Genomic DNA, 27,457 nt, shown 5'->3' on the forward strand with positions numbered 1-27,457 from the left:
GTTTATTGGGGGAGCACAGAAAAAAAAAAAAGATACAGTCGATCAGATGGTGCGAAGACTTATGGAGAAAAATTGCGCAGGATAAGGGCAACTTTGGGTGTTGTGTTCAAGGAGGATGAGGAGGAGGTAATTCTGTTCTCTGAGAGAGAGACACAGAGAGAGAGTGTGTGTGTGTGATGGGGAGGAGGTAATTCTATTCTCTGAGAGAGAGAGAGAGTGTGTGCCTGTTGACTGGCTCTCTGACAGGCGGTTTCTTAACACTACAGACACCAAGAACAGCAAATGCAAAGGCCTAGAGGCAAGAGAGTGCTCAACCGGCAAGAGGGGCCCGCACAGCTGCAAAGGGGGATGCAGTGCGCAGAAGAGCTTGAGATGAGGTCGGAAAGCAGGTGCGGGCCGGCCTGGCCTCGCGGGCTCACCCCGCGCCCTAGTGGGCCCTTTCCTGTGTGCCGCATCCAACATGGCGGCCACATGGAACCCGCCCGCGGGCGAGCGGAAGTGCGTCTCGGCGGGCGCCGGAAGTGGCAGAGGGCCCCGCCTCCTGCTCGGGTCTCTGTGGAGCTGCGGACGCGCCGGCTTTGAGCATCCCTGGCCAGCCAGGCGGGAGGCCCCGGAGCTCTGGCTCCGGAGGCAGCGGCTCGGCCCGCCATCGACATGGCCAGCTCTGGAGAGGTACGGCCGGCGCCTCTCTCCGCCCTCCTCCCTGTCCGGCGGCTTTGGCCCCGCTCGGTTCTCCCCACCCCGACTTCGGTTCCCCTGCGTCCTTTCCATTTCGTTCCCTGTCCCGCTCCATCCTGCCCGTCCCCACCTCGGTTGGCTCTGTGCTTCTCGTCTGGTTCCCCAACCGCGGCCCCGGGCGGTCGTTCACACTCCGACACTGGCGTCGGCCTGGCTTGGTCCTTGCTATCCCGACCTGGCCTTGGCCTCGCCGGCTCCTTCCCATCCCGTCGCTGGCCTTACCCGTTGCCCCATCCGTGACCCGTCCCGCCCCGTAGGACCTCACCCTGTATCTGAAGGTGTAAGCTCTCTCAACCTTCGGTTTTCCGTCCCTTTCCGAGTCCCTCATCCTGATGGGCAGACCTCTCCCCGCTCCCTGCTTTCCCAGAGTTTACAGCTCCTCTGCGCCTCCCCGGCCCTCCCTGCCCCGGGCCTTGGCTCAACCCTTGGAGCTCTGAGATGTTCCTCCTCCCTGCCAGCTTCGCATCCATCCTCTGTCGCTGAATGTTCAGTTTCAGCCCAGCCCACTTTTCTCTGAGCCTGCTTGTTGTGTGACTTGGGGGTGGGTGGGGGGTAGTGGAGGAAAACCATTTCACCTGGGGGCCTTAGGACTTAATTCTGAGTGCTCCACAGTCTGGGTCCGACAGAGAATCCCGCCGAGTTCCTGTTTTCTCTGTAGACCAGGGAGTGGGGGTCTGGACCCTGACTAGGGCCCTTCCGTTTGCTGCTTCCTTCCTACTTTTACGTATACTTGTGTGCAGCTGTGTTGGTGGCTCTCGTCGGGGACCAGCAACCAGTGAGTGAACTTCCTGAGTCTTACGGGCTTGCTTAACTGGAGTAGATGGGGCATGGGTGAATGGAAGGTAGCTAGGGTTACTGACAGGTCTTCAAGTGAATTTGGGTCAGAGGTGGCCCCTAGGTTGAGAGGGAGGCTGTGTGCCCCCCCCCCAACACACACACACACACACACACACACACACACTGGTGGTAGCCTTGAAGGGCCAGAGAGTACTAGCTCCCCAGGAAGAGTCCCCGGGGGTGGACTGGCCGTGTTAGCAGATTCTGGCTAGTTGCATGTGCTTAGTGAGTGGGGGCGGGGTGGGGGCCAGGCGTGGAGGGCCATCTGCTGCTGTGGTCTTATGCGGTCCAGGTGCAAAGGCCCCTCTGTTTCTTGAAGTACATGTTGGGGAGCTGCCCAGTGAAGCCTCCTGTCACATCATGAGCATCTCTTGGCTTGAGAAGAGAGAGGGGAGTCTTGTTCTATCCTGGATGTGGAGATAAGGTCCCTTTCTCTGCTGTGCTTAGTCGCTCAGGCATGTCCGACTTTTTGCGACCCCATGGACTGTGGCCCGCCTGGCTCCTCTGTCCATGGGGATTCTCCAGGCAACAATACCGCAGTGGGTTGCATGCTTTCCTCCGGAGGATCTTCCCAACCCAGGGATTAAACTCAGGTCTCCCGTGTTGCAGGCGGGTTCTTTACCAGCTGAGCTACCAGGGAAGCCCCTTTCTCTGGGTGGATCTTATGACTTATTGATTGAGATATAATGTGCATATCATAAAATTTATATACTTTTAAAATGTGTCTTTTTACTTTTTGGCTGCTCTGTACGGCATGTGAAATCTTAGTGCCTCGACCAGGGTTTGAACCTACACACCCTGCAATGCAAACATGGAGTCCTAACCACTGGACTGCCAGGAAAGTCCTTAAAACTGACACTTTTCAAGTGTATAATGCAGTGATTTAAAAAAATGTATTCATAGGGTTGTGCCACCATCCCCACTGTCTGATTCCAGAATGAGGCGGTCTGATTTTGAGAGTCTTTGCTGGGTTTGAAATGCAGATGTCCTCCTCCTGTGCTTCTGAGGAGCTGGGCTCTGCACTTTGAATAGCTCTTCAAAAGATTCTGAAGCAGTGGTTCACTGACACCCAGTTCAGTGCCTCTTTCCATTGGGCATTAAAAGGTGATCCCTGTTCATGAGCTGTTCCTGGCTGAATGAGGAGCCAGGTAACAAGGCAGTAAAACGCACCTGATGAGGCCGGAGGGGGTGAAGAGTGGCTGGGGCAGCGGTGCAGCAGCGGGGTGAGTTAAGTGTGTCTGGGGTGCTGGAAGGGCTTTCTGGGGAGGGATCCTTTGAGCTGAGGTTTCCAGAGTAGCAGTTTCCCTTCTGTGGTGGGGGTGTCATCGAGTGGAGGGAGCAGCCGTGCCAAGGCTTGGAGGTCCGGCTGCTGGGTACTGGGGGCCATTCTGGAAACTGCCAACTAAAGAAGCAAAGACTTACGAAGAGGGCAGTGGGCCTTGCCTGGCTGGTCCAGTGGCTGACTCTCTGCTCCCAAGGCAGGGCGCCCGGGTCAGGAATTAAGATCCCACACGCTGCAGCTGAGAGTTTAATACTAAATAAATAGATAAAATTTTAAGAAGGCAACGTGAGAAGCATCCTTTCAGGTCGCTTCTTTGATTAAAAAACAGCATCATAGAGTTCCACATACTTGCAAAAGAATGTTGTAATGAACTTCCCTCTATGTACTCATCGGCCAGTTTCTAAAAAGTTCTTGGAGTGTAGTTGGCTTAAACTGTTGTGTTTTAGTTTCAGGTGTACAGCAAGGCGAATCAGCTGTATGTATACACACACTCTTTCAGGTTCTTTTCCCATGTAGGTCGTTAGAGAGTGGTGAGTAGAGTTCCCTGCGCTTCATCGCCCGGCTTTAATAGTTAACACAGGACTGGTCTTGGTTCGTCTCTGACCCTCGCGCCCCCTCCTTGCCCCTTGGGTTATTTAGAGCACATCCCAGACACCTCCTCAGTTGATCTCTGAACCCTGCGATTTCGTTGGGTGCCTGACTATAAACTCTCAGACAGTGAACATCCTAGGAGGGGATTTTTTTTACGGGGCTAGTACCTAGGTTTCAGCTTAATTTGGCTTAACTTTTAAAAAAACTGTGAAATATTACACATTCTGAAAAAGAACGTAACACAGTTTATCGAATAAACTTTTTGAGCCCCCACTTTTGAAATGGTTTTCAGCGTGTCGTCCGGTGCTAGCCGGCTGGTTTCCAAGTGTGCCTGATAAGGATCACCTGGCTCTGAGCAGGGATTTCCGGACACCCCAGGAAGCCCCTGGCTGGACCCTACCGGAAGCCCCTGCGGCCCTCTTCCGGTGGTGGAGGGTGGGGCGGTCTCGGGCTCAGCCAATCAGGCCCTGTCTTGCGTATCCTTGCCCTCTGACCTCGGACTACTTACCTGACTTTTTTTAAAAGATGGAGTATCGGACTGCCTCAGTTTCCGGTGCTGAGAACACATTCTCCAAAGAGGCAGAGGGAAGCGGGAACGAGTGTATTTGGGTGTGCGTGGACGTGGGCCTTGTGCGGCCCACGTTTTTATTTGGCGAATGAAGAAGCGAGAGGCCTCCTGTCTTCCTCCTGGTGAGGCCGCCTGTGTGCTGTTGCCTCCGCAGAGCCTTTCCTGGGGTCTGAGGGGTGCCTCGGCTCCAGGGAGAAGACTATTGGTGCAAACCCTGCAGGACTGGGCCTCCTCCCAGCATGGGCCTTCGGGAGACCAGGGGGAACCGATCTGCCCTGCTGCCTGCGCAGCTCCTCATACAGGCCCGCCGCCCCGAAAGCCCGTGCCTGCCTGGGGTGGAGCGCGGGACGCCGGCCTCGGGGCAGCCCTGGGGGCGCAGCACGTGGAGAAGGCGATCCCGCAGCGTGTGCTGGGACTGGGCGGAGGAAACCGCTGCTCAACTCCTGCTTTGTTGTGTGTGTTTTGTGGGGTTTTTTTAATGTAATTTCTGGGTGGGAGCCTAATTGCGGAAATTATATGATGTTGGCGTTCCTGAGAGAGTTTTCCCCCGTGTTCTCTTTGCTTTGATAAATCTGCGAACCGCGGGGGGAGGTCAGAAGGGGTTAGCCTCGAGTTGCTCGGCGGAATTGAGGCCCAGCCCTTCCCTCTTGTCCCCCAGAAGCCCGGCACACCGAGCTCGCCTGATAATGACCACCGCTGGTTCCACCCGCTCTCGCTCTCGGGAGACGGAGTCCCTCGGTCTAGGGTGGGGTCTGGGAATCTGATTTTTAACAAATGTGCTTGGGCGATCCCAGATAATTGGACCTGGAAAATTTCTCAGGAAAGTGGTGTATGGTTCGAAAGACTGGACCCAGAATACAGCGACCCAGGGCAGCTTGTGGACTCGGGCCTGATGGCCGCCTGCTGCCCTGGTAAAGGTGGGAGGAAGGAAAGAGGGAAGAGAAGGCAAATCTGGCTGCCGCCTCTCAGGAGGATGGGAAAGTGGGAGGGGCCGGTGCTGGTAGCTTGGACGTGCAAACGTTTCCTGCCCTGGCGAGGGCTTGCTTGGCTTGATGTAGAGGCCAGAGGGGCTCGCAGTCAGAGCTCCCAGGAATCCCCTGAGGCCTGCATGGGGTGCGCAGAGGGGCCCTTCCTCCCGGACTTAACGGTTGCCATGGCAGCAGCACGGCTTTCCAAGCCTTGACGCTTCCATCCTTGGCAAGTATTACCAGCGAAGAAGCAGGCTGGAGAAGGTGCTGGTAGACGGAATCACTGGGCAAGCCGGTAGAAATAGTTTTGGGTACTACACTGGGAATGTCACAGAAGCGCCCCCGTCAGGTCGGTTTAGAGGCAAGAGGGTCCCTTCCAGAAGTGTTGGAAAGATACAGGGATGCCTCTCCCACCCCGCACTCCCCTCAGTGGGCTCTTAGAGAATCCCAGTTCCGGTGGCCTTGATTCAGGGGTTTCCTGTTACACTAACAGAGGCCTAGTCCCTCTCCCTCTTGGTTGTAGAAGGCACTGATCAGTAAGATGGGAAGCCCACATTTGGGCAGAAAATCTTTTGTTGATGTTTGCAGAAAGAAAATGAAACGGTAAGACGTGTGGACATCTGACTGGAAATAGCAACAAGGGTTTCTAACCAGAAGTGGAGAGAAGCTGTGCTGCCTCCGTTGTTTTTTCATGAATCTTTAAGATTTTAAAATGGCATTGGTCTGGTTGGTGCTGCTTAATTATGAGGTCTTCATCATTTCTTCTCTCCTTTTACTCGTCCTTAACAATGCTGAGAGGTGTCCGTCTGGCACTGTTCTAAGGAGCTGATACACAGTAACTCCTTAACCTATCACAGTGATCCTGGGGGGTGAAGACCAGGTGTCATTATTTCTGGATGGAATTCACCTGCCCAAGGGTTTTAAGACTGACACTCTGGGCTAAGGAGGAGAAACGGCAGCTTTCACGACAGCCTCGGCTGATGGTCGTGAGTTGAGTTGGAAACCTGCCAGACTTGGCTGAGGAACTTTGGTAGGAAGAAAAATCTCTCTTAAAAAAAAAAATTTGAAATTTCACTTCGACTGTTATGTTTGAAGAGATCCTGGTGTGTGGATTGGAAAGGGGGCTTTTGGAGAATGTCGGGGGCTCTCGCTCTGTAGTTAAGAGTTTTGGTAACAGCTCCTCCCCACGGACCACGGTAAGGACTTCCCTTGGCTGAGGGCCGCCCTTGGGGATCCCATGGAAATTTGGTGCCCCTTATTTTCAGGACACGTGCGATGACAGCGACGCACCCCCCGTGGCAGCCCCGGTGGCAGACAGCACCCACCTGCTGGGCTTCTCCGACGAGATCCTCCTGCACATCCTGAGCCACGTGCCCAGCACGGACCTGGTTCTGAACGTCCGGCGCACCTGCCGGAAGCTCGCAGCGCTGTGCTTGGACAAGAGCCTCACCCACACGGTGCTGCTGCAGAAGGAGTATGAGGTGAGGGGCCCAGAGGTGGCGCCTGGCGCGGGGGCAGAGGTGAGGGCAACCGAGGCGCCCCGCCGAGGCCTGGGGTGCCTGCAGGGATGACGAAAGCTGGGCCCAGGGACTCTCCGGTGATCCAGCGGTTGGGACTCCACCTTCCAGTGCAAGGGGGGTGCGGGTTTGGTCCCTGGTGGGGGAGCTGAGAGCCCTGCCTGCCTTGCAGCGAAAGAACCAGGACATAAACAACCAGGGCAATATTGTAACACATGCGGGAAAGACTTTTCCAAGGTGAAAAGCCTGGGGCCTAAAAGTATGGGTGTTAGTCTCCTGGGCCAGGGTGTAGGCGAGGTGGGTGTTGTTCTGGGAGGGTCTTAGGTCCTGGCACCAGGCTAGGAGGGAGACCGATTTCCAGGTCGAGAGTTATCCAGGAGTGGGCTTGCAGACCCATGAAAGGCCCTCCTGTGAAGTTGAGCGCAGTCAGGCGCCACCTCGGCCCAGCGGCCGCAGCCGGGAGTTCAGGTTGCCCGCATCCTCACCGGCGCTTGATGCTGTTCGTCTCTCTGGTGGTGGCCATTCTGATGCACGGGAGCTGGTGTCTCACTGAGGATTTCACTTGGTTTCCCCGATGAAGGACGCTGGCACTTCTCCTTTCATCAGGTGCAAGGGCAACTTGTGCATCGTCTCAGAAGTGTCTGCACACGGCTCTTGCCCACTCGCTATTGTCTGTCTGTTTCTTAGTGAGTTTTGGGAGTTCGGTGTGTGCTCCGGTGCGAGTCCTTGGTCAGATGTATTGTGGCTGTTTCCTCATAGTCTATGGCTTGCCTTTTCAGTTTATGAGCAGTGTCTTTTGAGGAGTGTAAATGTTTCATTTTTGTTGTTATTCGGTCACTTAAGTTGTGTCCTGCCTCTTTGGAATCCCATGGATTGCAGCACACCGGGCTTCCCTGTCCGTCACTATCTCCTGCAGTTTGCTTAAACGCATGTCCGTTGAATCGGTGAGGCCGGTCTTTTGAAGAGTGTAAGTTTTTTACTTTGCTGATGTCCAGTTGAATTTTTGAACTCCTGCTTTCTGTATTCTGTTGAAAGAATCTTTGTGAGACCTGAGGTCGTGAAGGTTTCCTCCTGCTGTCTTCTTTGTTCTTTTCATCTAACTTTATATGACTTTCAGGTGTCCATGGTGATGGTTTGCTGTTTGTGTGCACTGGGGAACGATCATGTTGAAATAACAGTCGTTACCTTCAGTTCAGTTCAGTCACTCAGTCGTGTCCGACTCTTTGCGACGCCATGAACCGCAGCAGGCCAGGCCTCCCTGTCCATCACCAACTCCCGGAGTTCACTCAGACTCACGTCCATCGAGTCAGTGATGCCATCCAGCCATCTCATCCTCTGTCGTCCCCTTCTCCTCCTGCTCCCAATCCCTCCCAGCATCAGAGTCTTTTCAATGAGTCAACTCTTCGCATGAAGTGGCCGAAGTACTGGAGCTTCAGCTTTAGCATCAGTCCTTCCAAAGAAATCCCAGGGTTGATCTCCTTCAGAATGGACTGGTTGGATCTCCTTGCAGTCCAAGGGACTCTCAAGAGTCTTCTCCAGCACCACAGTTCAAAAGCATCAATTCTTTGGTGCTCAGCCTTCTTCACAGTCCAACTCTTACAACCATACGTGACCACAGGAAAAACCATAGCCTTGACTAGGCGGACCTTTGTTGGCAAAGTAATGTCTCTGCTTTTGAATATACTATCTAGGTTGGTCATAACTTTTCTTCCAAGGAGTAAGCGTCTTTTAATTTCATGGCTGCAATCACCATCTGCAGTGATTTTGGAGCCCCCCAAAATAAAGTCTGACACTGTTTCCCTTGTTTCCCCATCTATTTCCCATGAAGTGATGGGACCAGATGCCATGATCTTCGTTTTCTGAATGTTGAGCTTTAAGCCAACTTTTTCGCTCTCCTCTCTCACTTTCATCAAGAGGCTTTTTAGCTGCTCTTCACTTTCTGCCATAAGGGTGGTATCATCTGCATATCTGAGGTTATTGATATTTCTCCCGGCCATCTGGAGTCCAGCTTGTGTTTCTTCCAGCCCAGCGTTTCTCATGATGTACTCTGCATAGAAGTTAAACAAGCAGGGTGACAATAGACAGCCTTGACGTACTCCTTTTCCTATTTGGAACCTGTCTGTTGTTCCATGTCCAGTTCTAACTGTTGCTTCCTGACCTGCATACAGATTTCTCGAGAGGCAGGTCAGGTGGTCTGGTATTCCCATCTCTTTCAGAATTTCCCACAGTTTATTGTGATCCACACAGTCAAAGGCTTTGGCACAGTCAATAAAGCAGAAACGGATGCTTTTCTGGAACGCCCTTGCTTTCTGCATGGTCCAGCGGATGTTGGAGGTCTAACTTTTTCCTCGTGAGGAGGACTTTGAAGGCCTTCTCTTGCAGCGTTCGCATGTGCAGCATGTCTGCACCTTTGTGATGAGAATGTGGGTCAGCTATGGTCCCTGTGCTCTGCCTCACGTCCCCAGGACTTCGTTTATAACTGGAAGTTTGTGCCTTCTGATTATCCTCTCCCTCCAAATCACCAATCTGTTCGCTGTATCTATGAGCTTGGTTTTAAAACTTCCTCTCTTTTATGGACGTCTAGTTGACTGACAGTATTATATCAGTTTCAGGTGTACAACATAATGATTTGATATTTTTATAGATTACACACCATAGGAAGTTACTATAACATTATTGACTGTATTCCTACACCATATGAGTTTTTTTTTTAGTTCCGCATATAAGTGAGACCTTACGGTGTCTGTCTTTCTCTTCCTTCGTTCACGTAGTGTAATTACTTAGCCCACTTAGGGTAACGCCCGGAAGGGCCGTCCGTGTTGTTGCAGATGGCAAGGCTTTCTTCTCTTTTTTATGAGAGGAATGCCACACTGTGTGTGTCTCAGTCGCACCTTCTTTTTCCGCCCGTCTGCTGATGGACGCTTAAGTTGTTGCCATGCCTCGGCTATTGTCAGTAACACTGCTGTGAGCCTGGGGGTGCAGAGGACTTTTTCAAGTTAGTGTTCTTGCTTTCTTGGGGTAATTAGCCACAAGTGGACTTGCTAGATCATTTGGTAGTTCTATTTTTAATTTTTTGAGAAGCCTCCATGCTGTTTTCCCTAGTGGTTGCATCAATTTACATTCCCACTAACGGTGTCCAAGGGTTCCCTTTTTACCGCATCCAGGTCAGTGCTTGTTATTCTGGTCTTCTTGATGATGGCCCTTCTGACAGGTGTGAGGAGGTTTTTTAAATTTTTATTTTTATTTATTTTTTTTGGCCGCGCAGTGCAGCACGCAGAGTCTTAGTTCCCTGAGTAGGGGTCGCTGCCTGCACTGGGGTCTCAGCTACTGAACCACCAGGGAAGGCCTTATCTGGAGTGTTTAGAATGTGTCTTTCACCTGGGCGGTTCCAGGTGTGGACATCGCTGTAGAGACGCAGTCATGTGCACGAGCCTCACACACACAGATGCTCGATGCCATGTTGTCTGAAGGCCTTGGTGGTTGCTGGGTGGGCTGGGTATACTGTGGCTCCCTGACCGTCCAGGCCAGGTTTTTGAGGAACGTGTAACCATGTGAACATGCACGTGATGTAAAAGAAAGCAAGAGCCAAAGCCTGCTTTCCGGACACGATTCTACTGTGTAATTTGAAAGAAACCCACATAACATGAAACTTCCCTTCCTAACCATTTTAAGCATACCATTCTGTTAGCCCTAAGTACATTCACAGGGTTATGCAACCGTCTTCACTCTTTCTGAAAGTCTTTTTAAGCGTCTTAAACAGAAGTATTGGAACTATTAGGCAATAACCCCGTTCCCCTTTCCCAGGCCTCTGGCGACCTCTGTTCAGCTTGCTCTCTCTGGTCTTGCCTTTTCTGGGTCTCTCACCTCAGTGGGATCAGACAGAAGGTGGCCTTTATGACGGGCCTCCTGGAGCATCCCGCCCTCAGGCCTTGGCCCATGCTGTCGCAGCAGCCGGGCTTCTTCATTCCTCGCTGCGCCGAGCAGAGTCGCACCGCGTGGACAGACCCCACTGCCTTATCTGCCCAGCGGTCAATGGACAGCTTGGGTTGTGGCCATTTTTTCGATTCTTGTGAACGGTGCTGCCGTGAGCCAGGGTCTGCTGGCGTCGGTCTAAGCCCCTGCTTTCAGTCCTCTCGTGTGCACACCTGACCGTGGACTTGTGGGTCACGGGGTGACTCTGGCTTTTCAGGGGATCCACCAGACATCTCCCCAGGGGCTGCCCCACTTTCGCCTCCCGCCTGGCTGGGGCTCTGACTGCTGGCGGGAGGTGAGTGTGTGGGGAGGAACAAGGCGGCTCCCTGACGGTCGCAGGGGAGGGTGCGTGCTGGGGGGGGCGAGGGTGGAGGCGATGCTGGTGCCTTCAGCAGCTCTGTCCCCCTCTCCCCGCCGTCCGCAGGCCAGCGAGGACAAGGTGAAGCGGCTGGTGAAGGAGATCGGCCGGGACGTGCAGCAGCTCAGCATGGCCGGCTGCTACTGGCTGTCGGGCGCCACGGTGGAGCACGTGGCGCGCTGCCGTGGCCTGGTGCGCGTCAACCTGTCGGGCTGCCCCCTGACCTCCCTGCGCCTCTCCAAGGTGCTGTCGGCCCTGCCACACCTGCGCTCCCTGGCCATCGACGTGAGCCCCGGCTTCGACGCCAGCCAGCTGAGCGGCGAATGCAAGGCGACGCTGAGCCGCGTGCGGGAGCTCAAGCAGACGCTGTACACACCCTCGTACGGCGTGGTGCCCTGCTGCACCAGCCTCGAGAAGCTGCTGCTGTATTTCGAGATCCTGGACCGCACGCGGGAGGGCGCCGTGCTCTCGGGCCAGCTCATGGTGGGCCAGAGCAACGTGCCTCACTACCAGCACCTGCGCGTCTTCTACGCCCGCCTGGCCCCCGGCTACATCAACCAGGAGGTGGTGCGCCTCTACCTGGCCGTGCTCAGCGACCGCACGCCCGAGAACCTCCACGCCTTCCTCATCTCCGTGCCCGGCAGCTTCGCCGAGAGTGGGGCCACCCGGAACCTGCTGGAGTCCATGGCCCGCAACGTGGCCCTGGACGCCCTGCAGCTGCCCAAGTCCTGGCTCAACGGCTCGGCCCTCCTGCAGCACCTGAAGTTCAGCAGCCCCTTCTACTTCAGCTTCAGCCGCTGCGCACTGTCCGGCGGCCACCTCCTGCAGCGCGTCATCGACGGCGGCAGGGACCTGCGGAGCCTGGCGGGCCTGAACCTCAGCGGCTGCGCGCACTGCCTGGCACCTGACTGCCTGCTCCGCAAGGCAGAGGACGACATCGACCCCGCCATCCTGGAGGCGCTGGTGGCGGCCTGCCCCAACCTACGGCACCTCAACCTCTCAGCCGCCCACCACCACAGCCCCGAGGGCCCCGGCCAGCACCTGTGCCAGCTGCTGGCTCGGCTGCCCCGCCTGCGCTCCCTGTCGCTGCCCGTCTGCGCCGTGGCCGACTCCCCGCCACGGGCCGACCGCGCGCCTGTCCCGCCCGCCATGCGTGCGGTGCCCCGCGGCTTCGGCAAGAAGGTCCGCATCGGCGTGCCATCCGTCCCCTTCCCCGGGCCGGCAGGCCCCCAGCCGTCCTCGGTGTTCTGGTCGCTGCTGAAGAACGTGCCCTTTCTGGACCGCCTCGAGCTGATCGGCTCCAACTTCTCGTCCGCCATGCCGCGCAATGAGCCTGCCATCCGCAACTCCCTGCCCCCCTGCAGCCGGGCGCAGAGCGTCGGGGACGCGGAGGTGGCTGCCATCGGCCAGCTGGCCTTCCTGAGGCACCTGACACTGGCCCAGCTGCCCAGCATCCTGACGGGCTCGGGGCTGGTGAGCATCGGCCTGCAGTGCCAGCAGCTCCAGTCGCTCTCGCTGGCGCACCTGGGCTTGATGGGCAAGGTGGTCTACATGTCTGGCCTCTCGGACATGCTGAAGCACTGCAAGCGGCTGAAGGACCTCAGGTGAGGGGCCCGGCCGCCCCTCCGCGGCCCCTACGCGCCCTTCCGTGGCCTCCAGGGCACAGAGGGGAGTGTGGCGTGCAGCCTTGAGTTCGGCGAGCGTTTGCATTCCTGCGGCGTGCCTCCTGAGACGGAGGGCACAGGCCTGAGAGTCTCGAGGGCTGGGGGCTTGACCAGGGTCTGACAGTGTGTAGCGGGGGGTGTGTAGGCATGGGCTGGAGCGACAGCGGTTGGTGGCATCCCGGCAGAGCACACAGGAGGCCGTGCTCCTGAGCCCAGGCTGGGACATCGCCCTCGTCGTTGGCTGTTTGAATGCCTGTGTCCCAGAGGCTCAGGCACTGGTCAGAGAGGGGCCCAAGAGGTGGGCAGACAGTGGGGGGAGTCTGAGCCCCTGCCTGTGCCCACAGAGCCTCACGGAGCAAGCTGTGGAGGCCAGATCCTTACTGGGCGGAAGGGTGAGGGACGACGGGCGGGGTGCCCACACACTCCGTCCCAGGGCACAGCCAGTCATGGCAAGTGCCCCTTCCTCCTCCTCTGCCCTGGTGCCTGGCCGCAGACACTGCTGGTCACTCGCACTGAGCTTGGCTAGCCCTCCAGTGCTGGCCGCCCGCAGGTGGAGTGGATGGGCCCCCCACGCCCACCACACCTGCTGTGAACACCTGTGACAGGCGTCTTTGGGGACGGACCTGGGGGTGGCGGGCACATTAAGGAAAGAGAAAAGCGTTGAGAAGTCTGTGTGGCCTGCGCACTGTCCTCTCTGCTGCTTGAGCAGCGAGATCCCCAGTGGGAAGCGAGGCCCCACGTCGCCACCTAGTGACCGCGGCGCCGCAGCGTGTCCGTCGCGGGCTGGCGGCATGGCCGTCCCTCAGGCGGCCGGGGCTGGGCTGGGGGGTGACTGCAGCCCAGCAGTGCTGGGTCAGGGCTTGTCTCCCCTGCCCCAGGGGGCTTCCTTCCTGCCGGACCCGGAGAGAACGTGAGGTCTTTCAGAATCGCAGAGGGACCCCCGTTCCCCACGGTTTTAGGAGCTTAGGACTTCTACCTACATGTGATTAAAGCCCCCAGCTCCCTGCTGCGTTTCATTTCAGGGCCTGGTGGCTCCCGTTTGGGATGGCTCTGAACAGACATCCCGTCACCTCAGACCTGGTTTTAAAATCCCTTCCCCATCCTGTGCCTTGTCTGTGTCCCTGGGCATCAGGAGGCTGAGTGCAGGCCCTCAGGCTCTCGTTTGGGGAGGGGGAAGACAGCCCCTTCCCCATGTCTGCCTCGCCCAGGGTGTCGCTGCATTCAGAGCGCTCAGGCTCTCCTGACGCCTGGAGGCTTTCTGCTCCCAGCAGAGACCCACCGCCTCTGAGGGGAGCGGGCTCAGGGGTTCTTGCTGCTTGTCCTGGAAGCCTCTCCTTTGATGACGAGAGCCCCCGGCTGCAGACCAGCTTCTCAGGGGCTGCCCAGGAAGTCACTCTCAGTTTACTGGGCAAGACGGGCCTTTCGGGGTTCCCTGCGGGTCTCACATGTTGATGGAGGCCTTGCCAGCCTCCCAGGCTCACCGAGAGTGTCTGTGTCTGTCCCAGGTGTTACACCACGTTTGTGCAGGGTGTGGATTGTGCAGTGCCTGGGCCTTGGAGGTGGGGGCGGCTGGACCCAGAGGGCCCAGGGCTGTGTCACCCCGGGTGTGGCGGTGTCCCCACAGTGCAGGCATGGCCTGGCCAAGGGCTCTCCTGTGCCTTCCTCCCAGCCCTCGTGCTAACAGGGAGGGTGAGGGCCCACAACGGCCCACACAAAGGCCATCAGAGGCCTGGGTGGCTGGTTGAGAGGGAGCCTTGCCTGGTGCCCACTCGCCGCCCTTTAAAATGTTCTCCTGGTCGGTCATAGGGGTCAGACGTAGCTCCCTGAGCTGCGGTTTCCTACAGATGTGCCCGGATCTCCATCACCCCGTGAAGCCCTCCTCCTCGCCTGCCGCAGCGCCTATGCGCCCTCTGCCCGCGCTGGGTGGACGTCTCTGGCCGGCCTCTCCCTCTTGTGTCGCCAGCCTTGAAGTGGCTCGGGCCAGGTGACCGTGGACTCCCCCAACAGTCAGCGAGCTGTCAAAGCTCGGGTGACAGCCACGCATGTCTGAGGAGTACCGCTGGGGCCTGGTGCTGATCCCCAGGGATGACCCTCATTAACAGTTTTCCTTGTGGGAAGCTTTCAGGTGGACTGGATCCACGCTGATGTCTGTCTGTGAGGCCGTCTAGGTCTTCATGTGTGATTTACCAGGAAATGATCTTAAGCTCTGCTTGTGCCCCAGCTCCCTGCCCCGGGCTTCTGTGCCAGTGTCCTGGGGCTGCTCTGACAAACGACCACCACCTGGGTCACCCAAGACAAAGGGTCATCCTCTCACAGTCAGGAGGCCGGAAGCCCCAGGTCAAGGTGGGTGGGAGCCTGTGCCAGGCCTGCCCTTCGGCCTCTGGCGGCTGCGGGCGGTGTGAGCATTCTTGGGGCCATGGGCACGTCCCTGCAGTGCAGCCCGACTGCCACAGAGCACCTCCGTGTGCTGTCTCCTGGCCTCTGAGGGGCCGGCCATCGGACCAGCTCCTGCCCTAGTCCTCCGAGCCTCATTGTAAGTCATTTGTGTCTGCAAAGACCCTGCTTCCAAACAAGGGCCCTCTCCCCCACAGCCCACGCAGGTCCCGAGGGGTGGGGCTGCAGCACGTCTTCCGGGTGCCCGGTGCAGCCGGCCCCCGCGCCCCTCCCCATCCTCCCGGCTCTCAGGCACTCTGAGAAGGCAGTGCAGCCCGCAGAGCGAGCCTGCTGGGCCTGTGGGCCCCCGGACAGGAGCCCCACTCCACACACATCCATCGCCCGCCATCTCACGCCGCGTGTCCTGTCTCCCCGCAGGTTGGAGCAGCCCTACTTCAGCGCCAACGCCCAGTTCTTCCAGGCGCTGAGCCAGTGCTCCGCGCTGCAGCGCCTCTGCCTGGTGTCGCGCAGCGGGACGCTGCAGCCCGAGGCCGTGCTGGCCTTCATGGCGCGCTGCCTGCGCGTGGTGGTATGCCATCTGTTCACTGGCGAATCGCTCAGCACCTGCCGCAGCCTGCAGCAGGCCCTCCTCCGCAGGTGAGTGCGCGGGCCCTCGCAGGCGGCAGGACCCTCCTCCTCGTCCTCCGGTTTCTCAGGAGTTCCCCGGGGGACAGCTGAGAAGAGCCCGGAACCCACGCGGTGCCACCGTCACCCTGCAGCCTTAGGCTCTGGGTGTTGTTTCCCCCTCATGTCATTTTTCTGCACGGGTTCACTTCAGAGCCCCTGTCATGCCTGATGGCCCGTCTTCTCGAGAGCTCTGGGCCAGCTGGTTGCCTGGGGAGGCTGCTTCCAGCCCTGCCTCACACGAGGGCCTCTGCCCCCTTCTTTCCTGGGAGCCTCCACCTTGAGCCACGGAGGCCTGGCTCTGTCCCTGTGCTGTTTGCTGACTGGTGCTCATTCCCGCCCTCCCAACCCCGCTCCCCAGTGTGCAGTTTCCTAGAAGTGATGGGCGTGGCCAGGCGTGGCCTGGCTGCGTGCTCTCCTACATGGCCATCCCAAGCCTAAGCTCCCCTGTGGCTGGGAGAGCCCCTGGCCCACAACCTCGCCCATGTGAGATGCCGCCAGCCTCTCCCAGGGCTCCTGGGCGAGCACGTCCTCGCACCGTGAGTCCACGTGGTGTTTCCGGGGAGCATCGTTTCCGTGCCCGTTGCCGGGTCGCGGCTCCTCGTTGGTGGTCGATCCCCTCATTCCTGGTGGGCCCTACTGCGGGGCTCTTTCAGGGAGGGGCAGTGCTTGGGGCCAGTGAGCCCACAGTGCAGCTGCCGTGCCATCGCCTGTTGTGGGCCCACCTCTCCGCTACTGGCTTTCCCTGCCATCCGTGTTCACTGTGGATTCAGGTTACGGCTGTGGGTCCAACAACCTCCCCTACTGACCCTCCTACGCCCTAAGCTTCCTCTTAAACCTGCCGCTTGTCCTGGCCCCCGGTCCGAGAACGCAGGCAGCCAAGCCTTTTGGTTGGTGTATAAAACTCAGCTCCGTGGGCTTTGAATGACAGCTGCGGGGAATCTCTGGGGCACCTGCCAGACGTGAACCTGACCCCTGCATGCGCAGAAAGTTCAGAGACTCCTGTAAATGCTGCTGCCGTGGGTGTTAACCTGGGCACATGGCAGCTGCCTTTGGCCAAGTGAGTGTGTGCTGTCAGTCTAGCAGGAAACGGTGAACTTGGCTTCGCCTGCAATTTGTAGGGAAGCAGTTAAGCGATGTCTGCAGGGTCCGCTCCAGTGGGACACTCCAGATCCTGTGACCTCTCACCTATGTGCTCCGGAAGCTCTCTGTGGTGCTCCGGAAGTTCTCCTGGTCCCTGGAGTCCTCTGCGAGGGCCAGCTATGTCAGGTGCAGAGATCCTCCTGGGGTTTCTAAGCCTTCCAGCGCACACTGGAGAAGTCAGGGTTGGGGGTGGCATCTAAGTCTCAAGAGAGGTTGACTGCAGTTGCCTCTGGTGGCTGTGCGCCTGCCAACCAGGCCTGGTGAAGCCCTTCCCGATGCTAAAGAGTTTTCTTTTTTCAGTAAGTGTGCTAAGTCGCTTGAGTCGTGTCCGACTGTGTGTGACCCTAGGGACTATAGCCTGCCAGGTTCCTCTGTTCATGGGGTTCTCTAGGCAAGAATACTGGAGTGGGTTCCATGCCTTCCTCCAGGGGATCTTTCCAACCCAGAGAAGGTGGTATTTTTAAAAGATCTGTAAATACGCGTAACCTGAAGTTTACGGCTTTGACTGTTTCACGGTGTGCGGTTAGCGGGACTGAGCACACTCATAAAGGGAGCCGCGTCCCGCTTTTGCTTCTGTGGGCTGTGCAGACGTCTTCTCAGTCTCCAGCCTTCCATGTCTCTGCACTTCGTTCAGATTTAGAAGCAGCAGGTGTTTGAGGGGCTGTAGGCAAGGGTGGAGAGCTCACAAGATTCTGCCTCCTTGTGGGTCTGTGTGTCCCCCTTGCCCATCCGGGCCTTTGCAGAAGGTGTGCAGTGTTTACACACCAGGCCGTGTCCTTCCCTAGCGGGTCCTGGAGTTTGACAACCGGTCCAGCAGGAACGTATATCGGCCCCCAGGACTGGAGTGTGGACCTGGAGCAGCCCTTCCCGGGGAGGGGAGTCTGCCCCGAGTGGGTCCCCAGGGGCATGAAGCGCTTAGGCCCCCTGGAGAGGGAACGTGGTGCCACGGCAGTGCCCCTGGCAGCCGTCGAGTGTGGCCCGGGGGTCCCAGCCTCCCCTCCCAGATCTCCATGTCCCGCGGATGGGGAAATGTGACGGAGGAGGCCAGGCTGGGCACAGAGTTACAGACGCTCCATCAGCCAGGAGGTCTCTGGAGTCATAGGGCTCAGGCCGCCCCACCACACGGTCCTTGTGGGGTCGCCGGTCCTTGCAGTTTGCTGTCGCCTTTCTCAGGAGAAATCCTAGCAAGAGTTTTCTCCTCCCTGATGTTCATGATCTTTGTAAAAACTTAGACTGTGGATCAAGCTGTTTTCAAGTGGAAGCTCCCCTTGAAAGTGGCCAGCAGTTCTAGGATGGAGTTGTTATGTGGTTTTGTGCTGATTTTGTTGAGTTAGCGCTCCATCAGGGGAGTCTCTGTGTGTTGTTAAATCTGCACACATTCCCTTTTAATGCCGTTTGCTGTCCGTCACAGGACGTTGTGGTGGCTCTGGCCTGGCCTTCACAGCTGACTCTGCACTCGTGACGCCCTCTTCTCTCAGCCTGCACCTGGGAGCCTGGAGAACAGCCGGGTGTTGTGGGGGGGCACTCCCCACTCACCATTGTGTCTCTGCCCTTGGTGTCTGGGCCTGAGGTCGACGCTGGCTGGGTAGACTTCCTGGCCGCAGGCTGGGGCCGTGGCGCGGACCCGCTGAGCGGCTGAGGTGCCCGGAGCCCTGTGCGTGCTGGAGCGTGGCTCCCCCGTGGGCTCCTCCTGCCATGTCCTGCCTCTGTGGTTCCCGCCGCCCCAGAGCCCTGTGAGCTGTGCGCCCCGAGCCCCAGCACAAGTGGGGGGACCGAGGCTCTGAGAGGCGGTGGAGGTGTAGCAGGACCCGCGCTGGAAGGACTCGTCTGTGTTCCCACAAGGCCTCTACTGCGGGGCATGGGGTCCCGGCTGCGCTTCTGCGAGGCGCCCAGCAGGTGGTGCCTTGGCTCAGGGTGATGGCGCCGGCTTCAGACATCACAGCAGGACACGTTCCACCCGGAATCATGACCAGGAGGGGCTTGTCGCCACCCTTTCTCACGCGGTTCCCTGCCTCAAGCTCAGAGGATGACTGAAGCACCTGCCCGCTCACCTGCACGCCTCTGAGGTCCAGCGGTTACGATTCCAGGCTTTCCCTGCCTTGGCTGGGATTCCATCCCTCATCGGGGCACCGAGATCCCACAAACCACCCGGTACAGCCAAAACAACAAAATAAGGCAAAACAAAACAGAAAATCATGTACGGAACCTGACCTGCCGGCCCTGTTACAGGCAGAGACCTGAGTGTCCTGGCCTCCTGCCTGCACAGCTGAGGGGATGGGCCCAACACAACCTTCACACCAGGCAGACGGCCGGGGGCTCGGGACAGAGAAAGGACCCAGCCTCCCCTGTGAGGAAGGCCGGAAGAGCCCTGCTTCTGGAAAGTGCGGAGCGGGCCGTGGTCCGCTCTGGTACAGGTGGTGGTGACCTCCTGGAGGGGGGTGGCTGCAGTCTCATGTGGGCGCTGGTCACACGGGTCCACACAGCCCCTGGAGCACGTTGGTGCAACCCTTTCCACCCTTCAGGCAAAGCCCACTCATGTTAGTGGAGGGAGGGGACCACCTGTCACCGGAGGCGGGTGGGCCAGCTCTGTGGAGGCTGAACTCACAGCCGTGACCCAGCCAAGCTCCAGGCTCCCGTCCTGCAGCTGGGCCTGAGGCAGGGTTTACACCGAGCTCTTCCTGGTGGCGGCAGGACTGTTTATTTTTAACAGAAGACGGAACACAACCCAAGAGCACATCAGTAGGATTTGCTGTTTAGTCCGTCATTCATGCTTGACTCATTTGCGACTCCATGGACTGTGGCCCTCCAGCTCCTCTGTCCATGGGATTTCCAGGCAAGAACCCTGGAGTGGGTTGCCGTTTTCCTTCCCCAGGGGATCTTCCTGACCCAGAGGTTGAACACACGTCTCCTGCATTGCAGGTGGACTCTTTACCACTGAGCCACGTGGGAAGCCCCCCATTTGTAGGAGGGCTGGGAAGTAAATTATGACACATCCGGCCAATGTAATGAAACGCAGCCTATAAGAGACTTGGGGTCACCACGGGGAAGCTTTCAGTGTGTCTCAAAAGCAGGGGCGTACCCTGTTTCTCTCTGGCGCCTCTCGGAGATGTTTCTTGAAGGCTATGAGAAGTCTGCGGTGTTGGTCCTGGAGGTGTCTTTGTTGGGGGGAAGGGGTGATGCCCCAGGGACACCCCAAACCAGCTGCTCTGTGTTCCGCTTCACCCCAGCCCCCCTCCTTCAGGCCTTGCTGGTGAAAGAGCCTCACATCGAGTTACAGCTCCAGGGGCCTAAGCCCATGGGGTCTACAATCCTGTTTCTCCATGTGGGTGGGGGACCTGTTAGCCCTGACAGGGAGGGTCTCTCCCTGCCCGCTCCTCTGCATGAAGGCGGATCCAGGCTGCCCCAAGGGGCCCTGGGGGTCCCTGCAGGCTTGGCGGGGAGCTCGGAGGGCACGCCCCGCACACCCGCCTGGAGCGCGTCTTGAGTTCTGGGAAGCTTTAGTAACTGTTTTACTCTTGGCCACCGCCCACCTCCTTGCTTCTTGAAAATCCCTGTTGCAGTGAGAGGAGCTTTTATAAAAGGTCTTATGATTTTGGCTTTTCTATAACACTTTTATCTGGGTGGGGCAGGGGGGCCGAGGCTGCCAACTTTCATTTCTTTTCTAGTTTCTCAGGCCAAGAAGCAAGCCAGCGCTGCTGCCAGCCCGAGGCCTCACCCAGCCCCTCCTGGAGCCCTTCCAGCTCCGAGGTACCTGCAGGGCCAAGCATGGAGACCGAGGTCCCTGGGGCCCCCTCACGCACTCACAGACCTCAGGCTCAGAGCTGCCTGCTCAGAACGCCCCTCTCCGTCCGCTGGGCCATGGCTGGGCCTGAGGTCCTGAGGCTGTGGCTGCCCTGTCGAGTCCTGTGTCGGTGGCGAGCTTGGGGCTCAGCCTCCCGGACAGCTGCCCCCTCATGTCAGCCACAGGCAGATGCGCCGCGGGCCGCCCCTCCTCGTCCCCCCGCCCCTGATCGCTCTGCGGCCACGTCCCCTTGGCTCTTTGCTGTGGCGTCCGAGTCCTCCATGGGCCTGTCTTTTGACATGTTGACGTGTTTGTGCCCTCGGACCCAATGGCCCTGTTTCTGGAATTTATCCTGAGGAAACAACTGTGTCAAACGAGGCTTACCAATATGGTCATGGGAAGGGGTCCTTAAACTGTGTCCCCTGGGGAAGTGGCCCACTGGCCGGGACAGAACCATGGAGGAGGTGGTCCCCGGCCCGGGTGCTTTATTGCTTTGGGCGCAGGTTGGACATAGCCCCAAGGACTGAAGGAAATTCACCAAACCCGACTCACGTTGTCTGCATCCTGAGACATCAGCCAGGCCGTGTCCAGGAGGAACGTGCTCAGCACAGCTGGAGAGGGTGCGTTGGTGCCGCGGGAGGGGCTGGCAGAGCTGCCGGGGGCTGGGGGCCCTGTGCTCACCTTACACTTTGGCATGTTTTCTCTCTGAACACAACAATGGTTTTAAGACAAGCAAAATCTTGTCTGCTCCCTGGAGGCTCGGAGAAGGCATTTGGGGCAGCTGAGCTTCTCAAGTACCCAGACGCCCCTTGGAAATCCCCTGGTGTATGTGTAGAAAGTTTTCTTCGGCGTGGCTCCTCCCTTCCGGCCGCTGCGAGCGGCAGAGTCAGTCTAGTTGAACCTTCTGAAGCTCTGTATCTTGTTGGTGCCCTTGGGCCCCCCAGGAGGGACGGCATCCAGGGCGGCGTTTCCTCTCGCCTTCTAGAGCTTTTGTTGCCCCTTGTGGGGGCCAGGTGGCCGAGCTCGCAGATGCCAGGTTCAGAGTGTGTGTGGACTGAGTGCGGGCTCCAGACATCCTGCCTCTTTCTACCCTAGATGAGATCCAGGCTAGCTGTGTGAGGGGAGGTAGGGGCTTCCCCGCTTCTGCTGCCCGGGATGGTGTGGGGGTTGCTGAGGGTGGAGCCGGGCATGGGGGCCGGTGCCCCGGTGGGGTTGCCCGGGAGGACACGCGCACCATGCCTGGAGGTGAGCCCATCAGCCTGGCAGGCCTGGCTTTTGTCCTTGCAACCTGAGGCTGCATGCAGCCGTGGGTCTTTTCGTCTCGTGGTGCGATTCGCCCTGGTCAGAGGAGCGGCCCTCAGAGGCAGCCTCCCCTGCTGTGGCTCATCCGTCTCGTTCTGAACATGGGGGGCAGCAAGGAGTTTAATTTTCTTTCCTTGTATCGATTTACTCCAGTCTCAAACCACACTTGAACTGTACACACAAACATTACAACCCACGTGCACGTGACCCTGCAAAGCCCGTGGCTCTACGGCCCTCCACACAAGCCCCACCAAGAGCCTGTCTCCTCGCCCCGGGAAGGGGGAGGGAGCCCCAGCCCCACCCTCGGAGGAGCGCTGGCTCTGCCTGCTGTTGCCCCTCGTCCGTGTTTTGTCCAGGCTTCTCGCTGAGTAGGGACGGTGAGACTCCAGCTGGCAGGGCGTGTGGGCTTCTTGGTCTGGGAGGTGCCTTTCAGAGGTATGAGGGCAGCTGAGCACCCCCGCCAGCCCCTGCTCTGTCAAGGTCGGGGCCGACCTGGGTGCTGACCCCAAAGAAAGCCTTGGGAAGGACGTCAGTTTACTTGGGGCAGGAGTCGTAGGTCAGGGCTGCTCGGAAGGGGCAGTTGCATTCCGGGCTCCGGTGAGAAGTTAATCCCCTTTGGCATCTTGAGGCTCCATAAGAGCCTCAGGGAGGCAGGTGGGCAGGCAGGCATCTTATACGCACGTCCCACACCTGAGAGTATTTTGTTTCAAGTCAAGTAGATCGCACAGCAGGCTTGCAGGTGAGGACTTGCCCACGAGGCTCATGGTCACAGACGCTCCCGCCAGGAGCAGAATGTGGTGCTGAGAACCAGGAGGCATTTCCTCGGCATCTTTATTGCCACAACATCAGGTTTTATGAATGCCTTTCTGGCGTTCAGTTTGCACACGCCGTAAATCCAGTGCACTGCTGCAGGGGGGCGGGACTTGGCTGGGGGAATCGAGGGAGGCTGGGACCACGGTTTCCTCATTCCTGGCGGCAGGCATGGGCTGGGGGGTGGCCTGGCTTTAGCTTTGGCAAATCGCGTGGCCACCTTCTTGCCCCTCGCCCTTCATGATAACATGGGATGGAAGTTCCTCCCATGACCAGAGGCACCTTGGCTTGTGGGTGGGAAGGGGGCGGTCACCTCGCTGGCCAGGGGCTGCGGGGAGGTGACCTGTAGTGACATCTTGTCAGCTCCAGCGCCGTGCCCGGCCCGGCAGATGCTCCTTGTAAACTGTCGCCCCCCCCACCACGGGGTAGAGCCTGCTGCCCAAGGGTGCGCGAGGTGGAAGGCTGGTCTGACATGCTGGCAGAGGTCGGGGCTAGCGGCAGGCGCCGGGGTGAGTCCTCCCGGCAGAGTGATGGCGTCACCTGACTTGGGAGTCGGTGTCCTGGGTGGTCTGTGTGTGCACGGGGTTGGCCGCCTGGCCCCCGCCCCCGCTGAGTCCTGCCTGTGCGACCTCAGTGCTGCGGCTCCCTGGTGTCACCTTCAGGGACACCTCCCACCCCGCCGCCGCCCCTTGGGGACATGGCCTGTCTGCGCGCGGCCCGCTAACGGCTTGCCTCTGGTTCAGTTTCCAGGCGGAGCGGCCGGCGCTGAACGTCGTCGTCTTCCCCCTGCTCCACGAGGGCCTGACCGACGTGATCCGGGACGTACCCATGGTGCACCTGGATGAGGTCACCTTGTTTAAAAGCAGAGTGGCCGAGGAGCCCCCCAACCTGTGGTGGTGACGGGAGTGGGCGCCCAGCTGCAGCCACGGACCCAGTACGGCCTGGACGGGCGCGTGGCCTCCCCCTCAGCCACGGCTGCTGCCCCTGCCCGCCGCCCAGGCCTGCACCCCCGGGGTCCCAGGGGGAAGGAAGCCACTTCCCAGCGCCCGCCCGGCCCCTGAGCGCTTCCTGGTGAGGACTCCACCTCAGCACCCTTTGGCTGAGATGGGGAGGAGGGAGGCGAGGGTGGCTGGCCCGTGACCTGGAGGCCGGGCTGGGGTGCCTCCCGGGGTGCGGACTCGCTGGAGCCAGGTCCCCAGAGCCCCATGTGGCCCCAGTGCCCCCGCCCAGGAGTGTCCCTTGACTCCGTGCTGCTGGTCGGCGGCCTCCAGGCTCTGGGGAGGGGCAGAGGGGAGCTCCAGGTGTGTGGCTGCAGTTTGGGGCTCCCTTCTTCCTGTTAACCCGATTTCGTCTCCGGTTCCTTTCCAGCCAGACGACATCAGGCAGGTTGGGGCCAGCGGTGGGGGGCTGGGCGTCCCTGGCTGCACGCGGTCACAGCCGGCTTTAGAAGCTGCAGGTCCCTGATTCTGTGGAAATGTAGGCAGACCTGCTTCATTAGAAAAACTTGAAATATTAGAGCCTAGAAAGGACGTGTGAGGCCGGAAAGACAACCCCATTACCCCATTTCAGAGAGCTGTATTTAGCACTTTAAAAAATGGCACCGCAGCTATTCCCAAAATGGGGGGCAGCCTCGCCGTGTCCCAGCCTCACACCCTGGGGTCACCGGGAGCCTCTGCCTTGTCACCGCGAGACTCTCCCCCAGAGCCATCACCCGCATGGCTGGTGGGCTTCCGAGGGTGCCGGTTAGGGTCCCTGCACCCAGAGTCTTGCCCCAACACCCCTGGTGACACTCCTGGAGATGTCCTGGGAAGGCTGGGTGGCTCAGGGGGCTTTCCAGCGGGGGGCTCCTGAGTCTCCAGAGAGGCTGCCTCCCCCCACTCTGGGCTGCGCGTGCAGAGTCCTCCAGGCCCGCCTCGCCGCCGCCCCACCTTGGCTGCTGTCTGCGCCGAGGCCCAGCCTCGCTGGCTTCCTGCTCTGTTGCACACGCCGGCTCTGCCCCCGTTGGCGTCGCCTGTCCCGTCGTTCACCTGTCAGAGGGACCTGGACCCTGAGCCCGCCTCCGCCTGCCCTTCCCGGGGTCCTCCCCCCACCAGGCCCAGGGGATCAGGAGGCCCTTCGGAGGGCAGAAGCGTGCCTAGGGTCAGGGTCCCAGAGGCACACAGGCCCCCAGCGCTCTGGTCAGTCCTAAGTGCCGTCCGTCTGGCAGCCTCCTGCCCCGTGGCCCTGGGCCCGCTCTCGCCTCCCTGCACTGGGCAGACCCTGTGTTTGCACGCGGAGCTGGGCTCCTCCCCTGCCCCATGGCTTTCCTGCCTTGGGTGCCGTTGTCTCCTCTGGAGCGTGGGGTGCCCCCTTCCCTCCCCAGGTGCCCTGGCAGCTTTCTGCCTCCTGCTTGGAGGGACCAGCGTGCCAGCTGCTCCAGGGAAACGCCCCGCAGTAGGGCCCTCACCCCACGGGCCTGGCTGGCTCCTCTGGCGTCCTTGCAGGTTGCAGGCCAGGCTGCCCTGGGCCCCGGAGAGACAGGGCCACACGCTGTGGACGAGGGTCTGAGAGGTGGTGGGATCCCCCCATCCATTTCTGGGTATTTCTGTCGGATGCACCTAGAGACCACCTGAGGGCCGTCAGGAAGGTGGTGTGGGGACTGACCGACCGCATCCCTCACAGCAGGGCTGTGGCCAGTTTCAGCCTGACCAGCCGGGGGACTCAGCCCAGGATGGGGGCAGGAGACCCCCGGGGCCCTGGTACTCATGTCTTTTCATCCAGAGCAGCTGGGCTCAGGCCAGAGACGGACCTTCCCACTGAGACCCTCCCTGCAGGCGGCCGTGGTCCTTATGAGCAAGCGCGTTCAACCAGCAGCCTCGTCTGTGCCAGCCAGTAGGGCTAGGAGGGGCCGTTCACGGGACGTGAGCTGCCTTGGAAAGCAGCCCCCTAAGAGGGGGCTTGTGTTTTTAGTGTCCCCCGACCGCCCTTTACTTAGAGCAAGCATTTCCCCTGCTCCTGCAGCCGGGACAGGACTCACCAGATGTCAATAATGTGCTTATTCTCACTAAGTGCTATTTTGGCACCGTTGTTAATTGCAATTTATATTCTGCAGCATTTTATGCTGGGAGAAGAACCCACCCTGATGGTCCCCAATTGGCGGAACTAGGCTGTTAAGCGGCGGACCATATGCTGCCTGCAGAGAGGGGCCTGGTCAGCACTGGGGCCTGCGCGTGCACACGCGCGTGTGCATGTACATCTGTGTGCCTGCACGTGTGAGTGTAGTCTGCCATGTAAGGGTTCTGTTTGTGGTGTGCACATGATTGTGGGAGCACACGTCTGCATGGTGTGTGTGTGAGACAGACACCGGGGAGCGGGGAATGAGGGAGGAGGGGACCCGGACGTTTCTCTGTTAACAAGAGACCCTAGCTGGCCTCCCGAAGCCGCCCCTCTGCCGAGGCTCTGCCCCTGGACCCAGAGGCCCCACCCCAGACCTAGAGGTCCTGCCTGCTCCTGGGGCTGGGCTCTGCTAAGTCAGTGCCTCCAGGCAGCCCAGCCAGCGGCCCGAAGGTACTCCTGGTCCCGGAGGCTTGTCGGCTGCCTTTTGAGGACCTGGAAAGACAGGTCCGAGGGTCCCTTCTCCGCCAGCTCTCCAAGGGCTTCTCCGCTTGGGCCTGGGGCCAAGGCGCCCTCTTCCGGTGGCTCTGCAAGGCTGGGTGTTCAAGGATGCTCCCCTGACCCCCCGCCCTCCCCACCCTGAGGCGGGATCTGGGGCCCCAGGGGCAGAAGTTTGGCAGAGGCCTGGCCTGGGGAAGTGGGGCCGGGGTGCCCGGGTCTCTGCTGGCTGAAAGGCCTGAACCCAGCGGGCACAACCTCGTTGCCCCGGTGATCTCCTGGTGCATGGCCAGGATGGTGGCGGGTCCCAATGCATAACCCGCCCAGCAGGGGACCTGCCAGGAGGGGTCCTCCCTCCTGTCCTCCTCTGAGGAGTACCGCTCAGCCTTCTGCTTCCTCTCAGCCTCCCTGTTCCGTTAAGATTTGGAAAGTGCTGAGACCTTGGAAAAAGAAAGAAGGGAGATTGGTGGGTGAGGATACTGGAGTGTGGCCCCCGCTGAGGGAGACGTGGATGCCGACACCTGTGGTCCTCGTGGCCTCGGCCTTGGGCCCCCTCCCCACTGACCAGAAAGGGCTGGGGAAGCCCCTCCCTGTGCGGAGGGGCTCAGGGCGCAGGATTCTGACGAGCAGTTCTCTGGTCTGCGGGGTGCGATACAGAAACTCACACAAACCCCAGGTCCCACACAGGCTGACCAGCATCGTCTAAATTACTTTGTGAAGTTTTTTCAAAAAACACTGAAGTATGAGGTCTTGCATTGATAGCACAGGGTTGGGGCACCAGCTGTACCAGACTCCAGGCCAGCAGTACCCAGAGGCTGCCCTGCTGTGCCCACTGGGGGGCCGAGGGGGTCTGAGCAGTGGGGGCGGGCAGAGGGCTGTGTGCAGGCGTGTGCTTTTGCCTGTGTGCCATGCCACGTGACACCCCACGGCCGTCGGTTGCCTCCAGCCGGTTCCTGGCCGCCACTTGGACTACTGCCCGCCCACCCACCTGCCCATCTGACCACTGCCTGTCCCTCCGGCCAGAGAGTCCCGCTCAGCACAGGATCAGTTGTGAGGGGGTGGGGCAGGGGGGTGCCAGGCTGTCTCGCGGCATTTGTGTATGTGACCAGGTGCTAAGTGACCGAATTTGCGTCACCTGCCTTTCGATGACAGACCTCTTTGTCCTTTGGTGAAGCTGCTCCTGAATTTTGTGTTCCAACTTACATTTCGAATGGGTATTTTCATGTAAATTTGTGGCATGTTAAAAGTTTCAAATAAAGTGGAATTGATTTAGCAAAA

At 59.2% G+C, this 27,457-nt stretch overlaps 1 protein-coding gene across 1 annotated transcript; it reads left to right on the plus strand.

Annotated features, from left to right (window-relative positions):
• Positions 540-27,457, plus strand: FBXL18 (F-box and leucine rich repeat protein 18). The gene is made up of 5 exons (XM_018040944.1): positions 540-672; positions 6,250-6,465; positions 10,898-12,435; positions 15,307-15,525; positions 23,332-27,457. The coding sequence occupies exons 1-5, from the start codon at positions 655-657 to the stop codon at positions 23,486-23,488; spliced, it is 2,148 nt and encodes a 715-aa protein (XP_017896433.1). The 5' UTR covers positions 540-654; the 3' UTR covers positions 23,489-27,457.

This window comes from Capra hircus, chromosome 25, assembly GCF_001704415.2.
Source record: "Capra hircus breed San Clemente chromosome 25, ASM170441v1, whole genome shotgun sequence".
NCBI classification, from domain to species: domain Eukaryota; kingdom Metazoa; phylum Chordata; class Mammalia; order Artiodactyla; family Bovidae; genus Capra; species Capra hircus.

What these genes read in the sequence shown, in the direction of transcription:
- FBXL18 (XM_018040944.1), top strand. An exon ending in TGCTGCAGAAGGAGTATGAG is followed by an intron (nt 6,466 to 10,897) that starts GTGAGGGGCCCA and finishes CGCCGTCCGCAG; the next exon opens with GCCAGCGAGGACAAGGTGAA. An exon ending in CAGCAGGCCCTCCTCCGCAG is followed by an intron (nt 15,526 to 23,331) that starts GTGAGTGCGCGG and finishes CCTCTGGTTCAG; the next exon opens with TTTCCAGGCGGAGCGGCCGG.